At 38.5% G+C, this 19,563-nt stretch overlaps 1 protein-coding gene across 1 annotated transcript in view; it reads left to right on the top strand.

Annotated features, from left to right (window-relative positions):
• The window catches only part of LOC310938913 (double C2-like domain-containing protein alpha), a gene marked incomplete at both ends in the record, with an annotated part of 83,490 nt that overhangs the window by 37,364 nt on the left and 26,563 nt on the right, over positions 1–19,563 (top strand). Inside the window, 2 exons of the mRNA XM_083903543.1 lie at positions 8,440–8,566; positions 14,399–14,458. Coding sequence (XP_083759669.1) covers positions 8,440–8,566; positions 14,399–14,458 — 187 coding nt within the window. The remainder of the gene's footprint in view (positions 1–8,439; positions 8,567–14,398; positions 14,459–19,563) is intronic.

The following is a 19,563-nucleotide window of genomic DNA, read 5'->3' on the forward strand; positions in this document are numbered from 1 at the left end:
CCCTGAGATTCACCTCTGTGATCAAATAACGCACTGAACAAAGGAAAGAAAAGGAATTTCACACAGTCTGAGCAAGAGATTCTAGTGAATGAAGTATAGACGAGCAGGGAGATTTTTTCTTCACACTACCGAAGCGTGACCTCAACAGGTCATACAATTAGCTGCTCCCAATACACATCGTTCATGCGTAAAGATGGCAGGATATTAAACACTTTGACTCATGTTTAATTTTTTTTTATTTCTCACAATTAATGAATGCAGAAGTGCGCCACGGTTCACATTTCCAATTTTACCCCTGCTTTCACTGACATGAACACTGAACACAGGGAGACAATCAGGTTCTTGTTAGAAAGCTCTGTAGCTCTAATTTCACCAGAAGAAAATAAAGAAAACCAAAAACATGATATTTGAATGTACACAGGCCCAAATGTGCAAGGGCGCTGGTTTACATACGGGACAATTAAAAGAATAAACTATTTACTCACCCAGAAGCCACCCATTGTTTTGCTGTATTCCACCAAGCGGAACGGTTCGGTCTAGTACAGTATGGTACATATTTTTTGGAGACTAAAATGGTACATGGCCTTGGTGCAGCTTGACCCACAGGCATCTGATTGAGCAACAGAAAAACGTAACTCCTGCAGTCTATTCTCATACAAAGCTTGACTTTGTCTTGTTGAAACAAAATGATACAACAAGACTAAGATTTAATAGCCACAAAGTCAGCAGGGAAAAATGAGCTGCTGGATGTCCTCCATTGTTGTCCATTGTGTTGTTTTCTGCTGTGTCGCGTTCCATGTTGTTGTTCATTATAGTGCTGCTGGTACAGTGTTTTACGTTACTTATCTCGCTGACAAGGCCACAACCTGCTTACCAAGAAAAGGTACTGTTCTCAGTCGAAACACAAGCCTGACTCGGGTCTTTACCATTCCAAACCGCACCATACCGAACCTTGCCGCAACTTGGGATATTGACACCGAGGGACATTTTTTATTGCCGAATCAACTGACTGCCAATCTAGCTCTACCCCCCATCGTACCATTTTACTCTGATACCCCAAGGGAAGGGTGCCAAAGAATGGAACAGTTGGGCTTTGTTCTTTTGGGGCTATTCCTAATGGAAACACAACAAAAAAACATGTACCATACTTTTCCAAACTGAATTGTCCGATGGGGTGGAAACACGGCACATGTGCCAGGAACTCACACAACCATACTTCAAAATACCAGAACTATCCCCTTAACATGATAGGCCACACCAATGCTCTGACAGAGTCATTTAAAACAGGTCTATATGGCGCTTTTCCACCAGCCCGACTCTCAACGGCACTGCGCTACACGACATGGTTAAGCGAGTGTTTCCACTAGCGTAGAACTTGGAACCAGACACTATTTTTAGTACCTGCCTTGGCGAGGTTCCAAATCAGTGGCGCAGGTACTATGCGCTGATTAGTCAAAACTGCCGGCCACTGATTGGCCAGAAGTGTCGTCACTGGGTGCGTCATGAGCGCGACACAGGATGCAGGAATCAAATCCATAATTTTTCAAAAGATAGCAACGCGCGAATACTTCGACATGGCGACTCTGCGTCAGAACATTTCATGGTCCAACGACGAGGTCCAGACTGTCCTGTGTTTAGTCGGAGACGACAACTGGACAGAGCGAGCTGGACGGAGCCGCCCGTAACGAGCAGGTCTTACCGGGAGTCGATGTCCGTTCACGCTTTTCCACTTTTCCACTAGCTCCGCAATGTCTCCACATGTTTACATTGACATCAATCTTTATAAGAATCAATCAATCAATCACAAAACAATTGAATATATTCCAGCCATTGAAAAAAATCTGCTGTAATAATTGTGTCCCTCATCAACACTATCGGAGAAGAGAGAAATCCATCTTGCAAAAGGCTTTTCTCCTCAATTTGTTTCTACAGCAGCTTCATTTAACCAGAGCTCCAAGAACAACACACACACACACACACCCCCCCCCCCCCCCCCACACACACAGACTGACTTTTCTCTGAGGTTTTTTTTGTAAGGCAGAAGCCGTAGTCCAATATGAAACCTGCTCATACATGAGCATTCCTGAGGGGGAATGAGAAAGGGAATTGGAAAAAAATTTGACAAATACAGTCACGATTTTGATAATGGTAGTATCAGTAAAAACAAAAAAAGTATATATTTAATTTGTTCCTGTCTGGCTTTTCAGCATGTGCATTAGCTATGCATTAGACACAAATATTGTCTTCTAAACACATAAACAACCACATTTACAGATTTGAAGAAGGAAGAATATACAACAATCAGAAAGATTTTATTAACTGTAACATACTTTAATGTATGTATTTGGTTGTAGGGGAGTTTTTTTTTTTTTTTTTACCGAGGCTTTGGACAGTGACGAAATCTATGGAGTCAGTCATGAGTTAAGTTGGAAAAATCACAGTTAATACTTCAGTCAATAATCATCTGTTTGTTGTTTTTGTGATGATGTTTAGTTATTGTCCTGTTCTCCTTGCCTTCCTTTGGTCAACAAAGCTTTGATGAAGACTGCTTTGATGACAATCATGCTTCTAGCACTGCACTGCTCAATAACTGCTAGAAAGTTCCTCCCTCTCTCTCTCTGTGCATATTAATTAGCCATGTGTATTCTCCGTGACCGTCAGCTGATTGGCCGAAAAAACAACAAAAGCTCTGGAATGTGAGATCACCACACCCAAACTAGGAATGATTCACAGCAATCAAACAACCTTAATTCAAACACAAAGTTTATGGTTTTAAGACCCACAATACTGTGATTTGAAGCATGAAGTGGCTTTTTCAAAACTTCAAGTTGAAGAATTTAGAAAAAAACGAAAATCTTTTCGTAAAAGTTAAAAACTTTTTTTTATTTTTACTCGTTTTGCGCTGGGCCGACTTGCGCTCTCTTTGGCCGTGGCGGGTTACAAATAGATTAGGAATTAAAGCTTTTTTTTACTAACTGTATGTCACCACCAATCAGGATTGACATACCTTGCTAAGTTTATTCAATTCTTTTCTTTGGTCATTGTCCACCATTTTTCACCCTGATGAAGATCTTTACACTCAAAGCTCGTTTTATGTTAAACACCAGGCTTTCAAGTCTCATTTTAACTATTTTTCTTCCTGCGACTGTTGACAAAATACAAAACAATGTATTATGATTTTGATTATATAACACAGTCACACCTTTTGTGATAATTGTTATATATATATACATATATATATGTATATATATATATATATATATATATATATATATATATATATATATATATATATATATATATGTATATACGTATATATACATACATATATCTATGACATGTATGAATGTACAATAATAATTATTAATTCATTGATTAATTAATTATGATTATAGAAACATACATAAATACAGCATGCACTTGACATTTACATTAAAATCCTTCCCAGGGTATTGCACGTAAATTACACTGGTCATATTTGAACATGGGATTTGATATTTTCTCCAAAACTTTCAGTTCAGTTTATTTATCAGCTGTGCTAATATTTTCAAACCTTTTTGATGGACAGAACATCTTCTATACCTTTATTCATACATACAAACATCTGTCTCCTCTGAGCACGAACTACATCTCTCTTTGCTTCTCCTCCGCCCTCATATTTTCTGCCTCTTGGTAATGTCTGTTTTCTTCTTTTTTATTTTTCCATCTTTCATTCTGAAGAGTTCAGGTCTCCCTTTGGCTAATAAGCTACTAGACTTCAAATTAACTCTGGAGATGTCAAGTCATATTCAGTGTCCTCAGACAAGTGGCCTCTTGCACCTTTTACATTTCTGCAATGCAGTGTTTTCATGAACTGAAAAATGATGTCTGCAGGGTTTCACTGCGTTGGTTAGGAATCCAGTAAAAAAAGAAAGCAGAACAAAACAGCAAATGCAGAGACAACATGTTTATAACTGTATTCCTCCTCTGCAACATTGCATCCTTAATTGTCCTCAGAAAAACAGCAATCACATTGGATTCCAGTTAGTCTGTAGAATGCCAGCTCTTTAGACATGCACTTACACTTGCATAAATGACTCCTTATACGCACAGAGATTTACATAAATTCTAGCTTTTATCTGCGCACCTCTCTCACCCTCGTCTCTCCATTCTTTGCTCACTAGCATCTGATTTCAAACATGTCACCCCCACCTTTAATGCTCTGATGCTTCCAGCCTAATTTGACTTTTGACAGCGTATATATTGGAGACATTTTACAGTGCTCTAATTATCTTAACTTTACCCTAGTGACTCAAGACAAAAGAGAGGGAAAAGAACAATTTTTTCAAGATATCCTGAGAATATGTTTACTCTTTGATTCATTAATTTATAGTTCACCACTTTATCCTCGACATGAGGGTCACAGGGCCATTGTAGCTAATCCCAGCTGACATAGGGCAAAAGGGTACAGTGTTGCTAGTCCATCACAGGACAACACACAAACAACCATTCAACTACTCCGTAATATAACGCTAAATAACTTTCGGTATTTATTACTTATTCAAGTTACAAATATATTATGCATTATAGATGTAAAAAACTGTGTTAATTGTTTCTCTGTAACTATAACATAAATCCTTTTTATAAATATAAGTTATATAAATGTCCCGTCCTGTTGTGGTCCCTTGCATGGCAGCTCCTTGGTCCGACTTCACGCCTTTAATATAAATGGACAGCTGTCCTGTTGTATGTGCTTTCATCAACAGCTAATGAAAAAGCTGTGTAACTGTGTGACTCTTCAGAACAGATCTTTGATTTGGTATAAGGCAATAGTGCTCGCCACGACTCCACCATGTGGCCTGTGTTTGTCTCTTGTTGCTCTCTTGCATAGTCCAAAGTCCATAGTAAAGAATCAGTGATTTTACATCACAGCACACAAGAATCATGATCATGATCATCATGAAGTTTCACATCCTTTGTTCAGACTTACTCCATTGACAGAAACTGACAGTCAGGCCCACAAAAATTGGGACATCAACACAATTCTCAATTTCCGAGTTGTATTGCATGCAGCGTCGTCCCACTCACATTCTGTGTACAGCCGCTGCACTCTGCCCATGATCGGATAAAACTCACTAGAGTTTGTTGTAAACTGTGTCTGTGACCGAGTGTTTCATATTGCTGATGGCTGTCAGATGTACAGCAGCATCAGGAGAGGACTCACTCCTCCCTGATACACCTGTTGCTCCAGGTCTGAAAATCCACCACATTTCCTCATCGACCACACTACGTGAGGGCTGTTGATTAAGGATTGAAATTCCTGTAGTGTTTGTGAGAGAGAATGATAGTAAATGTCTGTGAGTATAGTAGTGTTTGTGAGAGTATAATAGTAAATGTGTGCGACTATATTAGTGTTTGTGAGGGTATGATAGTAAATGTGTGTGACTATAGTAGTGTTTGTGAGAGTAAGATAGTAAATGTGTATCACCATAGAACTGTTTGTGAGAGAATATGAAAGTAAATGTGTGTGACTATAGTAGTGTTTGTGAGAGTATGATAGTAAATATGTGTCACTATAGAACTGTTTGTGAGAGAATATGATAGTAAATGTGTGTGACTATAGTAGTGTTTGTGAGAGTATGATAGTAAATGTGTGACTTCTGTAGTGTTTGTGAGAGCATGATAGTAAATGTGTGACTATAGTAGTGTTTGTGAGAGAGTATGATAGTAAATGTGTGACTATAGTAGTGTTTGTGAGAGTATGATAGTAAATGTGTGACTATAGTAGTGTTTGTGAGAGAGAATGATAGTAAATGCGTGTGAGTATAGTAGTGTTTGTGAGAGTATAATAGTAAGTGTGTGACTATATAAGTGTTTGAGAGTATGATGGTAAATGGGTGTGACTATAGTAGTGTTTGTGAGAGTATGATAGTGAATGTGTGTCACTTTAGAAATGTTTGTGAGAGAATATGATAGTAAATGTGTATGACTATAGTAGTGTTTGTCAGAGTATGATAGTAAATGTGTATCACTATATAACTGTTTGTGAGAGAATATGAAAGTAAATGCGTGTGACTATAGTAGTGTTTGTGAGAGTATGATTGTAAATGTGTGTCACTATAGAACTGTTGGTGAGAGAATATGATTGTAAATGTGTGTGACTATAGTAGTGTTTGTGAGAGTATGATAGTAAATGTGTGACTTCTGTAGTGTTTGTGAGAGAGTATGATAGTATATGTGTGACTATAGTAGTGTAGTTGTGAGAGTATGATAGTAAATGTGTGACTTCTGTAGTGTTTGTGAGAGTATGATATTTAATGTGTGACTATAGTAGTGTTTGTGAGAGTATGATAGTAACTGTGTGACTATAGTAGTGTTTGTGAGAGAGTATGATAGTGAATGTGTGCGACTATAGTAGTGTTTGTAAGAGAATATGATAGTAAATGCGTGTGAGTATAGTAGTGTTTGTGAGAGTATGATATTAAATGTGTGACTATAGTAGTGTTTGTGAGAGTATGATAGTAACTGTGTCACTATAGAACTGTTTGTGAGAGTATGATAGTAAATGTGTGTGACTATAGTAGTGTTTGTGAGAGTATCATAGTAAATGTGTGTGACTATAGTAGTATGTGGGCGTTATTATAGTATTATTTGTACATGACTATAGTAACCCTAACCCACCACAATATTTACATTTACATTTAATGTGTGTGACTATTGCAGTGTTTGTGAGAGAGTATGATGTAACATGTGAGTGCAAGACTGAATTATTTCTCAAATGGCCTCTCATAGTTTAGGGTTACTTAAGAGACTCGTTTAACAATCAGGAGTCACGTAAACATGACGTCACACTCGTCTTTTTCAGGTCAGTTGCCATGGAGCATGTGTTAACGTTAACGCCATATATTGCCCAGCATTATATATTATAAATATTTTCTATCGACCACAACCGTGTTAAAGTTATTATTATCATGTAATAGTCGTGAAACATTTATGTAACGAGTAGGGCTGCAACAATGAATTCATCGGTTTTAGAGGGTGTTTTTTTGTTGTTTTTCTTTTTTAACAATTAATACAAACTTTTTTCAGCGTCTTAAATGTGAATATTTTCTGATTTCTTTGCTCCATTAGACAAACAAATCATTAAAACTGAAAAGACATTTGAGAACATCATGATTTCCAGGTTTGTTAAACACTGATTGACATTTTAACTACATTTTATGGACAAAAAAATATTCGATTAATTGAGGAAATAATCAACAGATTAATAGATTCCAAAAATAAACAGTATATTTCAATAAACACTGAAAATACATTTCTAGCAGTGATTCTTTGATAACCACTTTCACTTCAAGTTGGAAATTGTGGCAGTGAGGCCATTTCTGTTCACACACAGTTGATTTGGCCACACCTAATGTTTTTGCTATTTCTCTGATGGGTTTGTTTTGATTTTTCAGCCTAATGATGGCTTTCCTTAACTGACAGTGACAGCTCCTTGGATCTCATATAGAAAGTTAACAGATTCCAAATGCAAATGTCACTCCTGGAATCAACTCCAGAACTTTTACCTGTGTCATTGAAGATGAAATAATGAGGGAATAGCCCACAATTGTCCATGAAATAGCTTTTCAGTCAACTATCCCATTACTTTTGGTCCCCTAAAAAGTGGGAGGCACATATAGAAAATTAAGAAATTAAAGCTGAAAGTGTGCAGTTAAAGTACCTCTTGTTTGTTTCATTTCAAATCTATTGTAGTGTTGTATAGAGCCAAAAGGTATAGATTGTAGATTTTCTCGATGGACTCTGGGGATTCAGTGATTGGAGTCCTATTATTAGTCCTATTATTGAACCTAATCCTACGCTGCGTCCTTTTCTTGACCCCCAACTGTAACTTCAGTCATTTTCTTGACCCTAACCTAAACCTCTCTCCTGTGCTTGGCACTAACCCTGCACTCAGACCTTTTCTTAAGCCTAACCCTAAACTCAGTCCTATCCCGGTCCCTAATCCTAACCTCAGACTCTGACTTTTATTTTACGATGCTCTGTTCTGAGCCTCTAAACACCACCAAGTGGGTTTAGAGTGGAGTCAATTCAAATCCCTGTGCAGAAGGATAGCTGGCAGACGTCGCTGAAGGACAGTGTGGAGGTATATTCCTCTCTCAGGATGAGAACGGATTGGGGACTGCAAGAGGGGTCACATGGACACCTGTTGGACTCCTTGTAGAACCACCTGTGTTTACTGTGCGCTCCTTAATTTGCCTAATGTTGGTCTCTCAGCAATGTCCATCCAATTAATTCACTCCATTAGCACTAATTAAATGACTCATAAAATGTGCTATCACTGCCTCCTGCTCACTTCATATGTCTATTTAACATTGTTTAACTTTGCCACAAGACTCAACCTCTCACTCTGCTTCTCTGTCTCTCATTATCTCCCTCCTCCTACTATATATCTCGCAGAGTGTCTGTGTGTGATGAGGACAAGCTGACACATAATGAGTTCATCGGGGAGTCGAGGGTGGCCCTGCGCCGTGTGAAGCCTGACCAGACCAAACACTTCAACATCTGTCTGGAGCACCCACCTCCTGTGAGAAGAATAAAAAGAGGGACGGGGGGGGAAAGAATAAAAAGAAGGAAAGATGAAAGTGAATGTGTATGAAAGAGATAAATGCCTGGAGGCTACAGTAATAGTCAATTTATTAGGACTGTCTGACTCACATCATCACCCTTTAAAGTAGGAAAAATGTTGTGGTGACAGGTAGGTGACAGGTAGGCGCTGAGATGACGATATTTAGGAAACATTACAATCTACTCAAAAAATCCACTACAATAATAGACAGAATGTCTGTACAGTCTGCACAGTCATTAGAAAAAGGAATCAAACAAATGCTTCTCAAGAAGCTGCTGGACCAAATGTCCCCCAGGTAAAGATGGGCTATTGATATTTGAGAGTAAAAGCAAATTATTGAACAGATTTTCCAGCCGCATAAACAGGGTTAAGTAAAGGTCTATTGACATATCTGGCATATTCAGTAGTTAACGCTAATAAACAGTTAATAAGGTGTTTTAATGTAAAAACATTTTTAAAAAGGTAACAGTTATATGTTGCTTGCAAATAAGTGAGCCCGCATGTGCATCTGCTGTGAAGCATCAGAGCTTATAGGTTATGTAGCAGTCTCATCATAGCCTTCTTTTTCTTCTTCTCTGGTGTTTTGTGGCAGTTGGTGTCCATAATATTTCATTACTCCAGTTCTTCTCCTTGTTTTATTATTTTCCATCAGAAATAATTGATACCTGTCAGCATCATCAAATATTCAACACATTACGAGCATCTAACTGCTCTCAGCATCACTTAGCAATTATTGTTTAATTTAATTGATTTTCGTTTTTTGAGGTGCTGACACATAGTCACTGCTGATACAGACGCTCGTTCTTACAGAAAATATGCTTAACAGCAAGGATGCATTCAAGAAACAGATTTTTGAGGCTTTATAAATAGTCTTTTCCAACCAGAAAATGAAATCTTACTACTCACACCAAAGTTCATAAGGAAAATCAGTGATTTTACATACAGGGCGCAGGAGTTGCTGAACCACTTGAGCCTACATCAATGAGCTCAAATGTGTTATTTTGTGACTGTTGTTGAAGTCTTTAGTTCTGATTCCCCTAAATGACAGAAACAAATCAAAGGAGACAGCAGTAGACCAGCAGCTCCTATTTGCCCACATGCTAAAGATGTACTATACATTTAAAAGACTTTGGTGCAGGAAAATTAGCAGTTTACCTGAACTGAAAAAGGCTGTTTGAAGTGACAAATATATTTTTAAGATACCTTAAGCAGGTGTAGATTTTATTTGGAGCACCTTCTGTTCAGTGGCTAAAATCTGTTTTTCTCGTGTCATGATAATGTTGTTACCATCACTGCCAAAAAATGTGCCACGTAACTTTAATTATTAGCTCATTGAAGCTGTTTTCATTAGACCAACTAGGTTTCTAAACCGAGAGTCAAAGTTTTTTAGTTTTTTTTAACTGTTCTTCCTCATGAGGGGAGACGAAACAACTGAATATGTGATGATGATAGAGTAAAATTTCATTGTAAGCCAATCAGAGGCAGAGTTGCGCGGGTGTTGACACAAACGAAAGCAAGCATAGTCACACACACAACAAGTAGTAAACGATCAACAACATGTTGAATGGCGAGCCCGGTTAATCCTAAAGCAGCCGTCTTGAACTGGAAGTATAGCCATTACTTGTTCATAAATTAAATTAAAGGAAAGGATTTATACATTAAATTCACATTATGCTCTGGACAAAAGTGCTTCTCCACATCGGTGTCAAGCAATTCCGACCCTAATGAAACATCTTTGAACGCAGAGTGGCCATTAACATCGAAGGAGACCAAGACAATGCCACGCAATAAAAACAAGGCAATCAGAGATGGTAGACTTCACCACATTCACGCAAAAGGCCTTTGTCGGTCTCTGTCGTGGAAACACAGACCGACAGACACACAGAGCCACTAAAACAATACTTCACTCCCACTCTATGGGGTGAAGTTACAACTGAAGCTTGATTTTTTTTTGTCTCAGACCGAGCTGGTATATCACAAGTTAAACTCACTTCGTCCCACAGCAACATTCAAATAGTTTAGATTTGTACACGGTTTCTGTTAGTAATTAATTGTATTAAGTGTCCATTGCATTATACTATTCAGATTTATCAAAAAAATAGGCTCCTTTCATTCAGTCATTCATCAGCTACAGGGATGCAGCCACTCCTAGCTGACACAGCGTGACAGGCAGGGTCACCAGTCCATCACAGGGCAAAGACAACAAACAACTATTCACTCTCACATTCATAACTATGGTCAATTTAGAGTAGAGGTCTCAAACGTGCAACCTCTTGATCAATTTCAACCCGGAGAAAACCCACGCACACACGGGGAGAACATGCAAATTCCATGCAGTAAGGCTGTTGTTCCAACTGGGGCTCGAACCCGGGTCTTCGAGCTGCAAAGGCAAGAGCGCTATGATGGAATACCCTGATACAAATTTAATGTGCTGCTATCTCCGACCCTTAGTGAACAGCTGTTTTTCCCACACAGTTTTTTCACCCTCCGAACCAGACTTGAAGCTCCTGTTGCCCATAGGTCATTTGCATTTGCTTGTAGTACCTGGTGCCACAGTCTAATTTACAACAATAACAGAGCTGCTGAGATCCGCTTCCATGAACTTATTTGTTGCTAATTATGATACACTTCCTGGTTTTTAAATGATGCATTCACAACCACAGATTTATACACCTATGCACAATGTGACACAATATAACATACCAGGCGAACACAACGAGGGAGACACAATGCTTGATCAAGGGCTCGGGCAGAGAATCTAAACTCTAACACGTACACGTACACGTACACATACACGTACACGTACACCTAAGTGGCTTGTATCAGCCTGTATGTGCACATTTTCGATTTGCACATAAAAAAAAACTAAACACAAATAAAATTAAAATGTTACGTCAAAATGTTGTTGCAAAAAAAGTTCATTCTGATTGAATGTTATTGAGCATCCTGCCAAATAGTGTCGTAATTTAGTACTGTTCATCAATTAAAGTAATTTTACTTGTTAAGAAAATGCATAACCTAGTTATAAGCCATTTATACATATTATGGGTAGTTTTATGCTTGCACATAAAACAAAAACAATGCAGATATTATGTGAGTAAAAATCAGTGGACATTCAACAAAGTACAACTTAAAACAATGTGTGATTCAGCAGAATCGTGTCTCTGCTAGAGCAGACTTCAAAGCTTTTGTGAGATTTTCAGATCAGACTACAGGGATTTGGTGTGACTCATGTTGTCGATGGGCAATGAAGCCTGGCTCACTGTTAGAATTCATCAGAACATTATATAAAGTTTTATCACAGTTTTATGATATATAAAAAAATCACTTGTTGAAAGAAACTTTAAATATTTATGCTCTTATTTCATTTTAATTAACATACATACAAAGGTATATGTATGTTTGGTATTTTTTACAATTATATTATGTATTTTTGATACAATTATATTATATACTGAAATAAAGGATAACAGTTGAAAAACTTACAAAAAACATACATTTCACTAAATGGTTACACTTGGTAACTCTCAAATTAATTAAGTTAATTAAAACTAAAATAATGAGTTTTTATTAACTTAATTAATTTGAGAGATTCAGCTCCCAATCCAATAATTCTTGTATCTCTTTTCTTTTTCAAATTTTCTGCAAAGGACTATGTGAAATCCCTTATGCATCCCTCAGTAGCCTGCCACACAAATGCAGGGTCAGGGACCGAAGCTGTTTTTATTGATATAAAATCAATACGCTTGGTTCATGTGAGATTAAACCATGTGTTCTGTTGAAGGAAGGTGTTAAACTGACTAGATGTCTCTCCTGTGAAATCAATATTACAAGGTAGTTATCAGTGGGTTGTGGTCAGACATAATGGCTGGTTTCATTGATATTGATTTAAACAATGACTCACTGGACCATAGGATGCAATCGATACACGAGTGAGTGTCTTTACTCTGGGATTGTGACCTTGGTGTGATTAATTCCTTATCTATCCTGGTAAAAGGCAAATCATAAACATAAAGGCAATGCAAAGAAGAGTAAAATAAACCCCCATGCCCTAAATGTTAAGACGTGTGACCACATTGAACACAGATCGCACAAACTCCAGCCCATAGCTCTCCCATTTACAATATCAGATTCTTATAGACAGGTCTCACACAATTGAAAATAAACAATCAACAACAAAATTGCTCTTAACGTCACACTCATTACCATTATTTTAAAGGATTCCGAACCCTTTGAAAGAACAAAACCAGATATGGCTCGTTTTATCTTATTTGGAAAGGGATTAGAAGTCATAAACAAACAAACAAACAAATGACACTGCTTGGTAAAGTCACTTGAATTTCAAACCCCTTCAACAACGCGTTAGGACTATTTACTGAGTAAACAGTTACATTGGCCAAACTTTTTTACTTATTTATTCCTGGTCAGGATAATCATGACAGCACATGTTAATATCATCCCATGCATCCTAGCAACTGCAGAAACACTAACAAAATACAAACGATACATCCGTCCCACAATCAGCCTAACTTAGTGATGTAGTGTGGTGTCCCTGCTGCTGTTTATTCACAGACATTGAGAACATCATCCCCTGCAGTGAAAACAAATATCCAAAACACATGAGCTCAAGCTGTTACAGTAATATCTGTTTAAACAGAAAACTCAGAATCAGGCTCACATCGTGTTGAATTTTTTGTTTCCATGTTGACATACTGTCCTCTAAACCCGCTGTAGATGTGTAGATGATGAGTTTTATCATATTTAATGACTTTTCAAATGAAATTGACCAATGTCCTCACCTTTTATTTGCAAAAACAAATTACTTGTGTGCAAGTTCTGTCAAAGAACAGTGTTGCTACATATTATTGTGCATTTTTAAGTGGTTATATAGGAATCCTGGCCCTTTTGTAGTGGGGACATGTAGGCGTATATATCATGTAGACTACATCACATGCCTAATTGGTCATTAAGTGACTTTTGTTTGCTGTATCCGTGAGCTTTAGGAAGATGGATGTCAAGCAAAGTACACACAGATCCTTATATGTCAGCTGGGATTGCTCCAGGAGGATAAAGTTAACGATGAATGAATCATAATAGAAAAAAGACCTGAAAGCCAAAGACCATTAACTGTTGTTTCAACTTGTGGGTTCGCCCCCAATGGCTAAAACTGCTGCTTCCAACCTAATTTGTGGGCCTCACATTTCCAATCGGAAGTCAAAGTCCATTTCCATATACAGTCTAGTGCAAACCAGGAAATGATTGCATGCAACTTGGCCAAACACCTGCAGAGAACCTTATCTTTTCATAAACCACTACTACTGTGGCTTATTGTCAAAGAGGTCACACACAGGAATGAGAGCACAGAGTGGAGGAATAAAAGGTGAGCAGAAAGAGCAGGGGGCAGCATCAATGGAGAGAGAGAGGGCAAGATGAGAAACAAATGGATTGAAAAATCAAGGGGGTTGGAGAGTGGGGGCTGTACGTGTGTGTTAAGAGGCAGGAGGCTGCTGCATGTGGTTTTGTTCTTTATGAGTAGGAAAAGGCTGTTGGTATTAAATTGTCCCTCTGAGGCCAGTGGCCACTCTGGGATCAAACAGCCGAGCCCCTCTGTTTTCCTGTGACGCCGACGTGAGTCAGGCCTGTAATTTTCAAAGTGGCCTCACCCTCGACACAACACCTCTCCCCTCTCTCTTCATCCTATCTTCCTCAGAGCTCCTGTAGCCTCCCTGTCACTCATAGCCCTCTTTATTTATCTATGTCTTGTTTTTTTTTCTCTCTCTCCACCTCCAGCTGCCATCACCCACTGCCATGAGCACAGCGCTGAGAGGAATCTCCTGTTACCTGAGAGAGGTGAACACATGACTGTTGTGTCTGTCCTGGTGAACACATGATTTACCTGGTAAATTCATGGTAACACAAAAGTTTTCCTAGGCAATTACCAATGGTAATAAGAAAGTAAATACAATGAAACTATGGCCAAAATGTATGGGTATGTACCTGGTAACTATATGGTAAATTTTGATGTATTATTGGGTTATAAGCTGGTAATAAGCATGTAGTTAAAGTCCCCTAATTACTAGCTATTTACCCAGTAAATATATGGTCACAAAAATGTGTTACTAGGTATTAAGCTAATATAAGAAGGTAAGAACAATGGAACCATGGCCAAATACTGGGTATACCCAGTAAATTATATATATATATATATATATATATATATATACATCCCCAGTATGTTGGCCATAGTTTCATTGTATTGATTTTCTTATTACCATTGGTAATTACCTAGTAACACTTCTGTCTGTCTGTCTGCGGGTCTGTCTGTCTGTTAGCAGAATTATGCAAAAGCACACAACCACTTTTTTTGAAATGAGGGGGGAGGGGGATGAATAAGGTCATTTTGTAGATTTTTCACATGCTCTCTCAGCACATGTGCACAAAAGCGACACACTAGTTTTCTGTGATTAAGATTTGTTTTGCTCTAGGACACAGACTTTAGTCTAACTCTCATGTAAATCAAGCTTCAATAAAATCCAATGCAAAGTTTATTACTCAAAGATAAGCATCAGTTTTGATAAATTTTGGGCTAATAATGGGCTTACTGATATTGGCCGTGTTTCCCAGATTCGATCTTTCTTAAGGACTTAAGAAGGCTCTTAAGAAGGAATGGCTAAGAAGGAGCGCTAAGATACGGGTGTTTCCCAGACGCGTTCTTAACTGCCTTCTTAGGAGAACCGTAAGATCAAGCCAAAGAAGCTTCTTAAGAAGCTCTTAACGAGAGCTGTTCACCACGGTGGTGCTGAAACTGAATCAATAGATGCCAGGCAAATCGATCACCCACCGCTTTATCAGCGCATAAGTCACACACCGCGCACCGTGGTCCCCCCACACAGGTGAAATTAGGCTCAGGGGTGCCTGTAGGAATTAATTCTATGGTACGCACGTCCATCAACGTTACACAGCCCTATAAAGGCTAAGTTACCTTTAGATTTGTTCTAGCGTGCCGTTAATGTATGGCGTTTTGACAAGCACACCAGTTGTCTACCTTGTTATTGCCCATCTGAAATAACTCCTCTAGCTTTACTGCGTCCATCCTCCATCCTTTCTATTGTCGCTGTTTATAAGAACTTGCGATATCCATGATGAGTACTGAGTTAGTGGATTAGCTTCACATTATGTGCTGATAACCATATATTTATAAAAGAAAAGAAAAGAAAAGAAAAAATAACAAAAAAGAAAACAACAAGTAGCCTAGTTGCGCGGCTACGCGCGTCTCTCCCGCTCAAACAAAGTGTTTGCACGTGGATATAGCATTAAGTTCATTTTGATAACGTGTGTGTGTGCCATCAGGTGTATCCAAGTAGTAATCAAGCCCATTAGCGCATATATACCCCCGTGAATATTGGCACACACATGTGAGAATGGAAGAAATCGGCAGCAAAAAAACCAAGCGGGCACCGTCGTTTACCGCGGAGGAGACGGGCGTGTTGGTGGACGAGGTGTGGCAGCACCGTGAAGTTTTATTTGGTGGAACTAAAGGAAAGAAAAACATCATGGTGAAGAACCGTGTATGGCAGGCTATAGCGGAGAAGATGTCCCCCTCCAGCCCATGTGGCCTGCGTGACTGGGGTGCTGTGCGAAAGAAGTGGCAGGAATTCCAAAGCCAGACAGGGGGCATTGATGTTTAGGGGGACGAGGCCTCTCAGAAAGTGAGGAATTATATATCATTTTATTATTATTATTATAATAATTTTATGTGTAGTACTATAAACTCATAAACGTGTAATTCAATAACAGTTTTTTCTTCTCTACTATTAGCCTATGTTTCTTGCGCCATGTGGTTCACAGCTATGAGCGCATTTCAACATTGAACATTGTTTTATTATTTCAAAAAGTGGAGAATATAAATTTCCCTGATGCGGCTTGATCACTGTAGCCTATAGACGCCCCTAGCAGCAGGCTATGATCACTGAACATTTGATCGCTAAGAAGGCTGTTAAGAGTGGGTCAGCTCGATCTTACGTTTCCTTCTTAGTGAAAGATCTTCTCAAGCTAAGAGCGACTCTGGGAAACACGTTCTTCTTTCACAGCGTTCTTAAGAGCGCTCCAAAGAAGATCTTAGCGTTAAGAGCTTCTTAATGAATCTGGGAAACGCGGCCATTATTATTATTGTCATTATTGTTGATAATATTATTGTAGTGGCTTAAGTGACAGAGGCTCAAGAATCAAAGCGAGCAATGCCGAACTGTAGATCAGTTAAAAAGACTTAACAATCCTGAAAACGTGGGTTAATCTCCGACATTTAACAAGGAAATGTCTAAAATCTCATCATTTAACAGAGGAGTCTGGTGTATTTAATAACAGCACTGCTGAAAGCTCGCAATCATGGGCGCTGATCCAAAGGCAAACCTTTTTTTAGGCATAAGCTCGGCTCAGGTGTTTGTGTGATTCTCATCACTACCACCTGGGTTTTCCTCACCATCCATTTAAGTATTTATTTCTCCTTAGCACACACTTTTTCCTATGTTCTGTGCCGTACTCTCTCTGCACCGCTGCTTGTAAACTCTCAACTGCAGATGTATGGAAGCAAATTAGTGCCATTATCCAAATTAAAATGCATTAACAGAAATGCCTTTTCATTTTCAAAATGGAGCTGCATTTTGTGACTCATAAATAAAATGAATAATCAATATTTCAAAATTAATTTTCATTTTCAAATTCAAGACTGCTCATTCTGTGACTTAATTAAAATGATAAAGAAAATTACATTTAAGATTTAATTTTCAAAACATCCTCAAGCAAAAAGGTAACACAATTCAATTTGAAATGTCAAATTTGAAAATTAAAATGCATTAACAGAAATTACAACTTCTAGACTGCTTATTCTGTGCCTTAATTAAAAGACAAATCAAACAGAGAAATGCTTTTTCCTTTTCATGTTCGCCGCAAAAATTGTTTCATAATTCAAATGAGTTCACAATACGGAGCGGCGCAGCATAGTGACGTCGAAAAAGCATTTCTCTGTTTGCTTTTTAAAAATAGCTTCTTCACGACTCCCCGCCGCAGTCCCTTTGATGACTTTGACCCGGAGTCAGACCCAGAGTCAGAAGACACTGTCGCACTGATACCTCCACAACGGACGTTATTCTTCTTCTGTGGTTCAATGTACGCAACCGGATGTACCCGGACTAGTGCCTGGAGCAGGAGGATCTGCTGTTCAGGAGAACTGCTGTTTTTACGTAACTTTAACGGGATTTTCAGAGATCTCGCTGAGCCCCGAGATTACAATAAAACACAGCGTTCTCAGCAATGGCTGAACTGTTTGTTTAGAACCTTCAGGGCTTCATAAACAAGGTAATGACGCAGATACACACTAAAAAACAGCGTTAATTGGAACTTCAGGTCTAGTTCCGCTTTAAATTATCAGCAACAAGCTGAAACAATGGTTTGCATGAAAGAGTTGGTGTGTGAGCAAATATAATGAATTCTAAAGTATAAATTCTTTAAGTCAACTCATGCCGGAATCAGACTACACAAATTCTGGTAAATTTTCAAGTGATAGACTTATTTCCAATGTCTGACCCGATCATGAACGTCAGGAACAATGAACAGACCCGTAGAGTAATTAATAAACCAATCAGTTTTAGAATATTCGGCTTATTTTTAATAGGGCTATTTTTGCAGTGTATCCTGTATAATATTATGTAAAATGTGTAGTTTTCTTTGTGGACTTCTGTGGAGTGAGGTGTTTACACAGTGACACAAAGTTCAGTTTCATTTTGTAAAAATCTGTCTAACAGTGAGATAAAGTAGCAGCTCATTTTAAGCTCATAATACACACACACACACACACAGTTGCTGCCTATCGATCCCTGAAGATCAGAGCTGTTTCATTACCAGATACCTGGTACAAACTGTACCCACTAATAGTGAGTTTTATAGTCTCCCACTCATTAATGACAGATGGTGAAGTGGTTGTTGGCAATAATAAAAATTAAAAAACAGAGATGAGCAGTGGAGAGAGAAGACAGGAGGGGGCAATCAGATAAAGGAACTGGGGGCAAGCTGTTGAGACAATCAGAAACAGGGATGGGGGGCATGTGGCATATTGATTGTCTTGGCTGGATCCTTCTTTTGCCTGAAGATAAGACATAATGAGAGAACGGACAATCTACAGGAGAGGAGAGACATTTAGCGAAGAATATAGTACAAGAGCAATGGAGCTCATTTTCATATTGAAATGGAATTATATGCAATAAAACGGAGCATTTTCCATTCTCCATGGTGAAATGAGACTAAAAGTAATTTGGGTGAAAATCCTGCACATGAATCCCAAAATAGCACATACAGGGGTGGGTAGTAACGCACTACATTTACTCCGTAACAATTACTTGAGTAACTTTTTGGATACATTGTAATTAAGGGGTAGTTTTATTGTAGGGATAGGGTTTGTGTACCTGTAACAAGGATTTGTGAACCCGTAGCCCCTATTTTGTGTTAACAAGGTATAAAAAAAAACGGTATTCGGTATGAACCGGTATACCGCCCAGCCCTAGTCTGTAGTTATTCATGTCAGATTTGTCCCCAGCTTTAAATACAGGAGTGATGGTAGCCACGCCTTGGGGACAATGGAGTTTTTTATAGATAGATTAACCAAGTGCATGAGTGGGGGCGCTAGAACCTCCTTATGTGATTTTAAAAAGCTAGTGTCAAGACCAAAAGTGACAAAAAGTTTCTATTGATTTAATGAATAAGGAGTTAAGCTCTTGAGACAGAATAGCAGGATCTCTTACCCGTTGATTGCTAATTTTTAATTCCAAGCCTTTGGTTTCCTGTTTGGGTTGTTTTCCTGTCAATTTATCTATGTTCTGCCATATATTTTACTATTACCTCTGGCGTTTTCAATAATCTGTATAAAAAAGTTTTGGCAAGGCTTTGGCCTTGCGAAGTTCGGA

The sequence above is a fragment of the Microchirus variegatus genome (genome assembly GCF_963457635.1).
Source record: "Microchirus variegatus genome assembly, chromosome: 17".
NCBI classification, from domain to species: Eukaryota; Metazoa; Chordata; class Actinopteri; order Pleuronectiformes; family Soleidae; genus Microchirus; species Microchirus variegatus.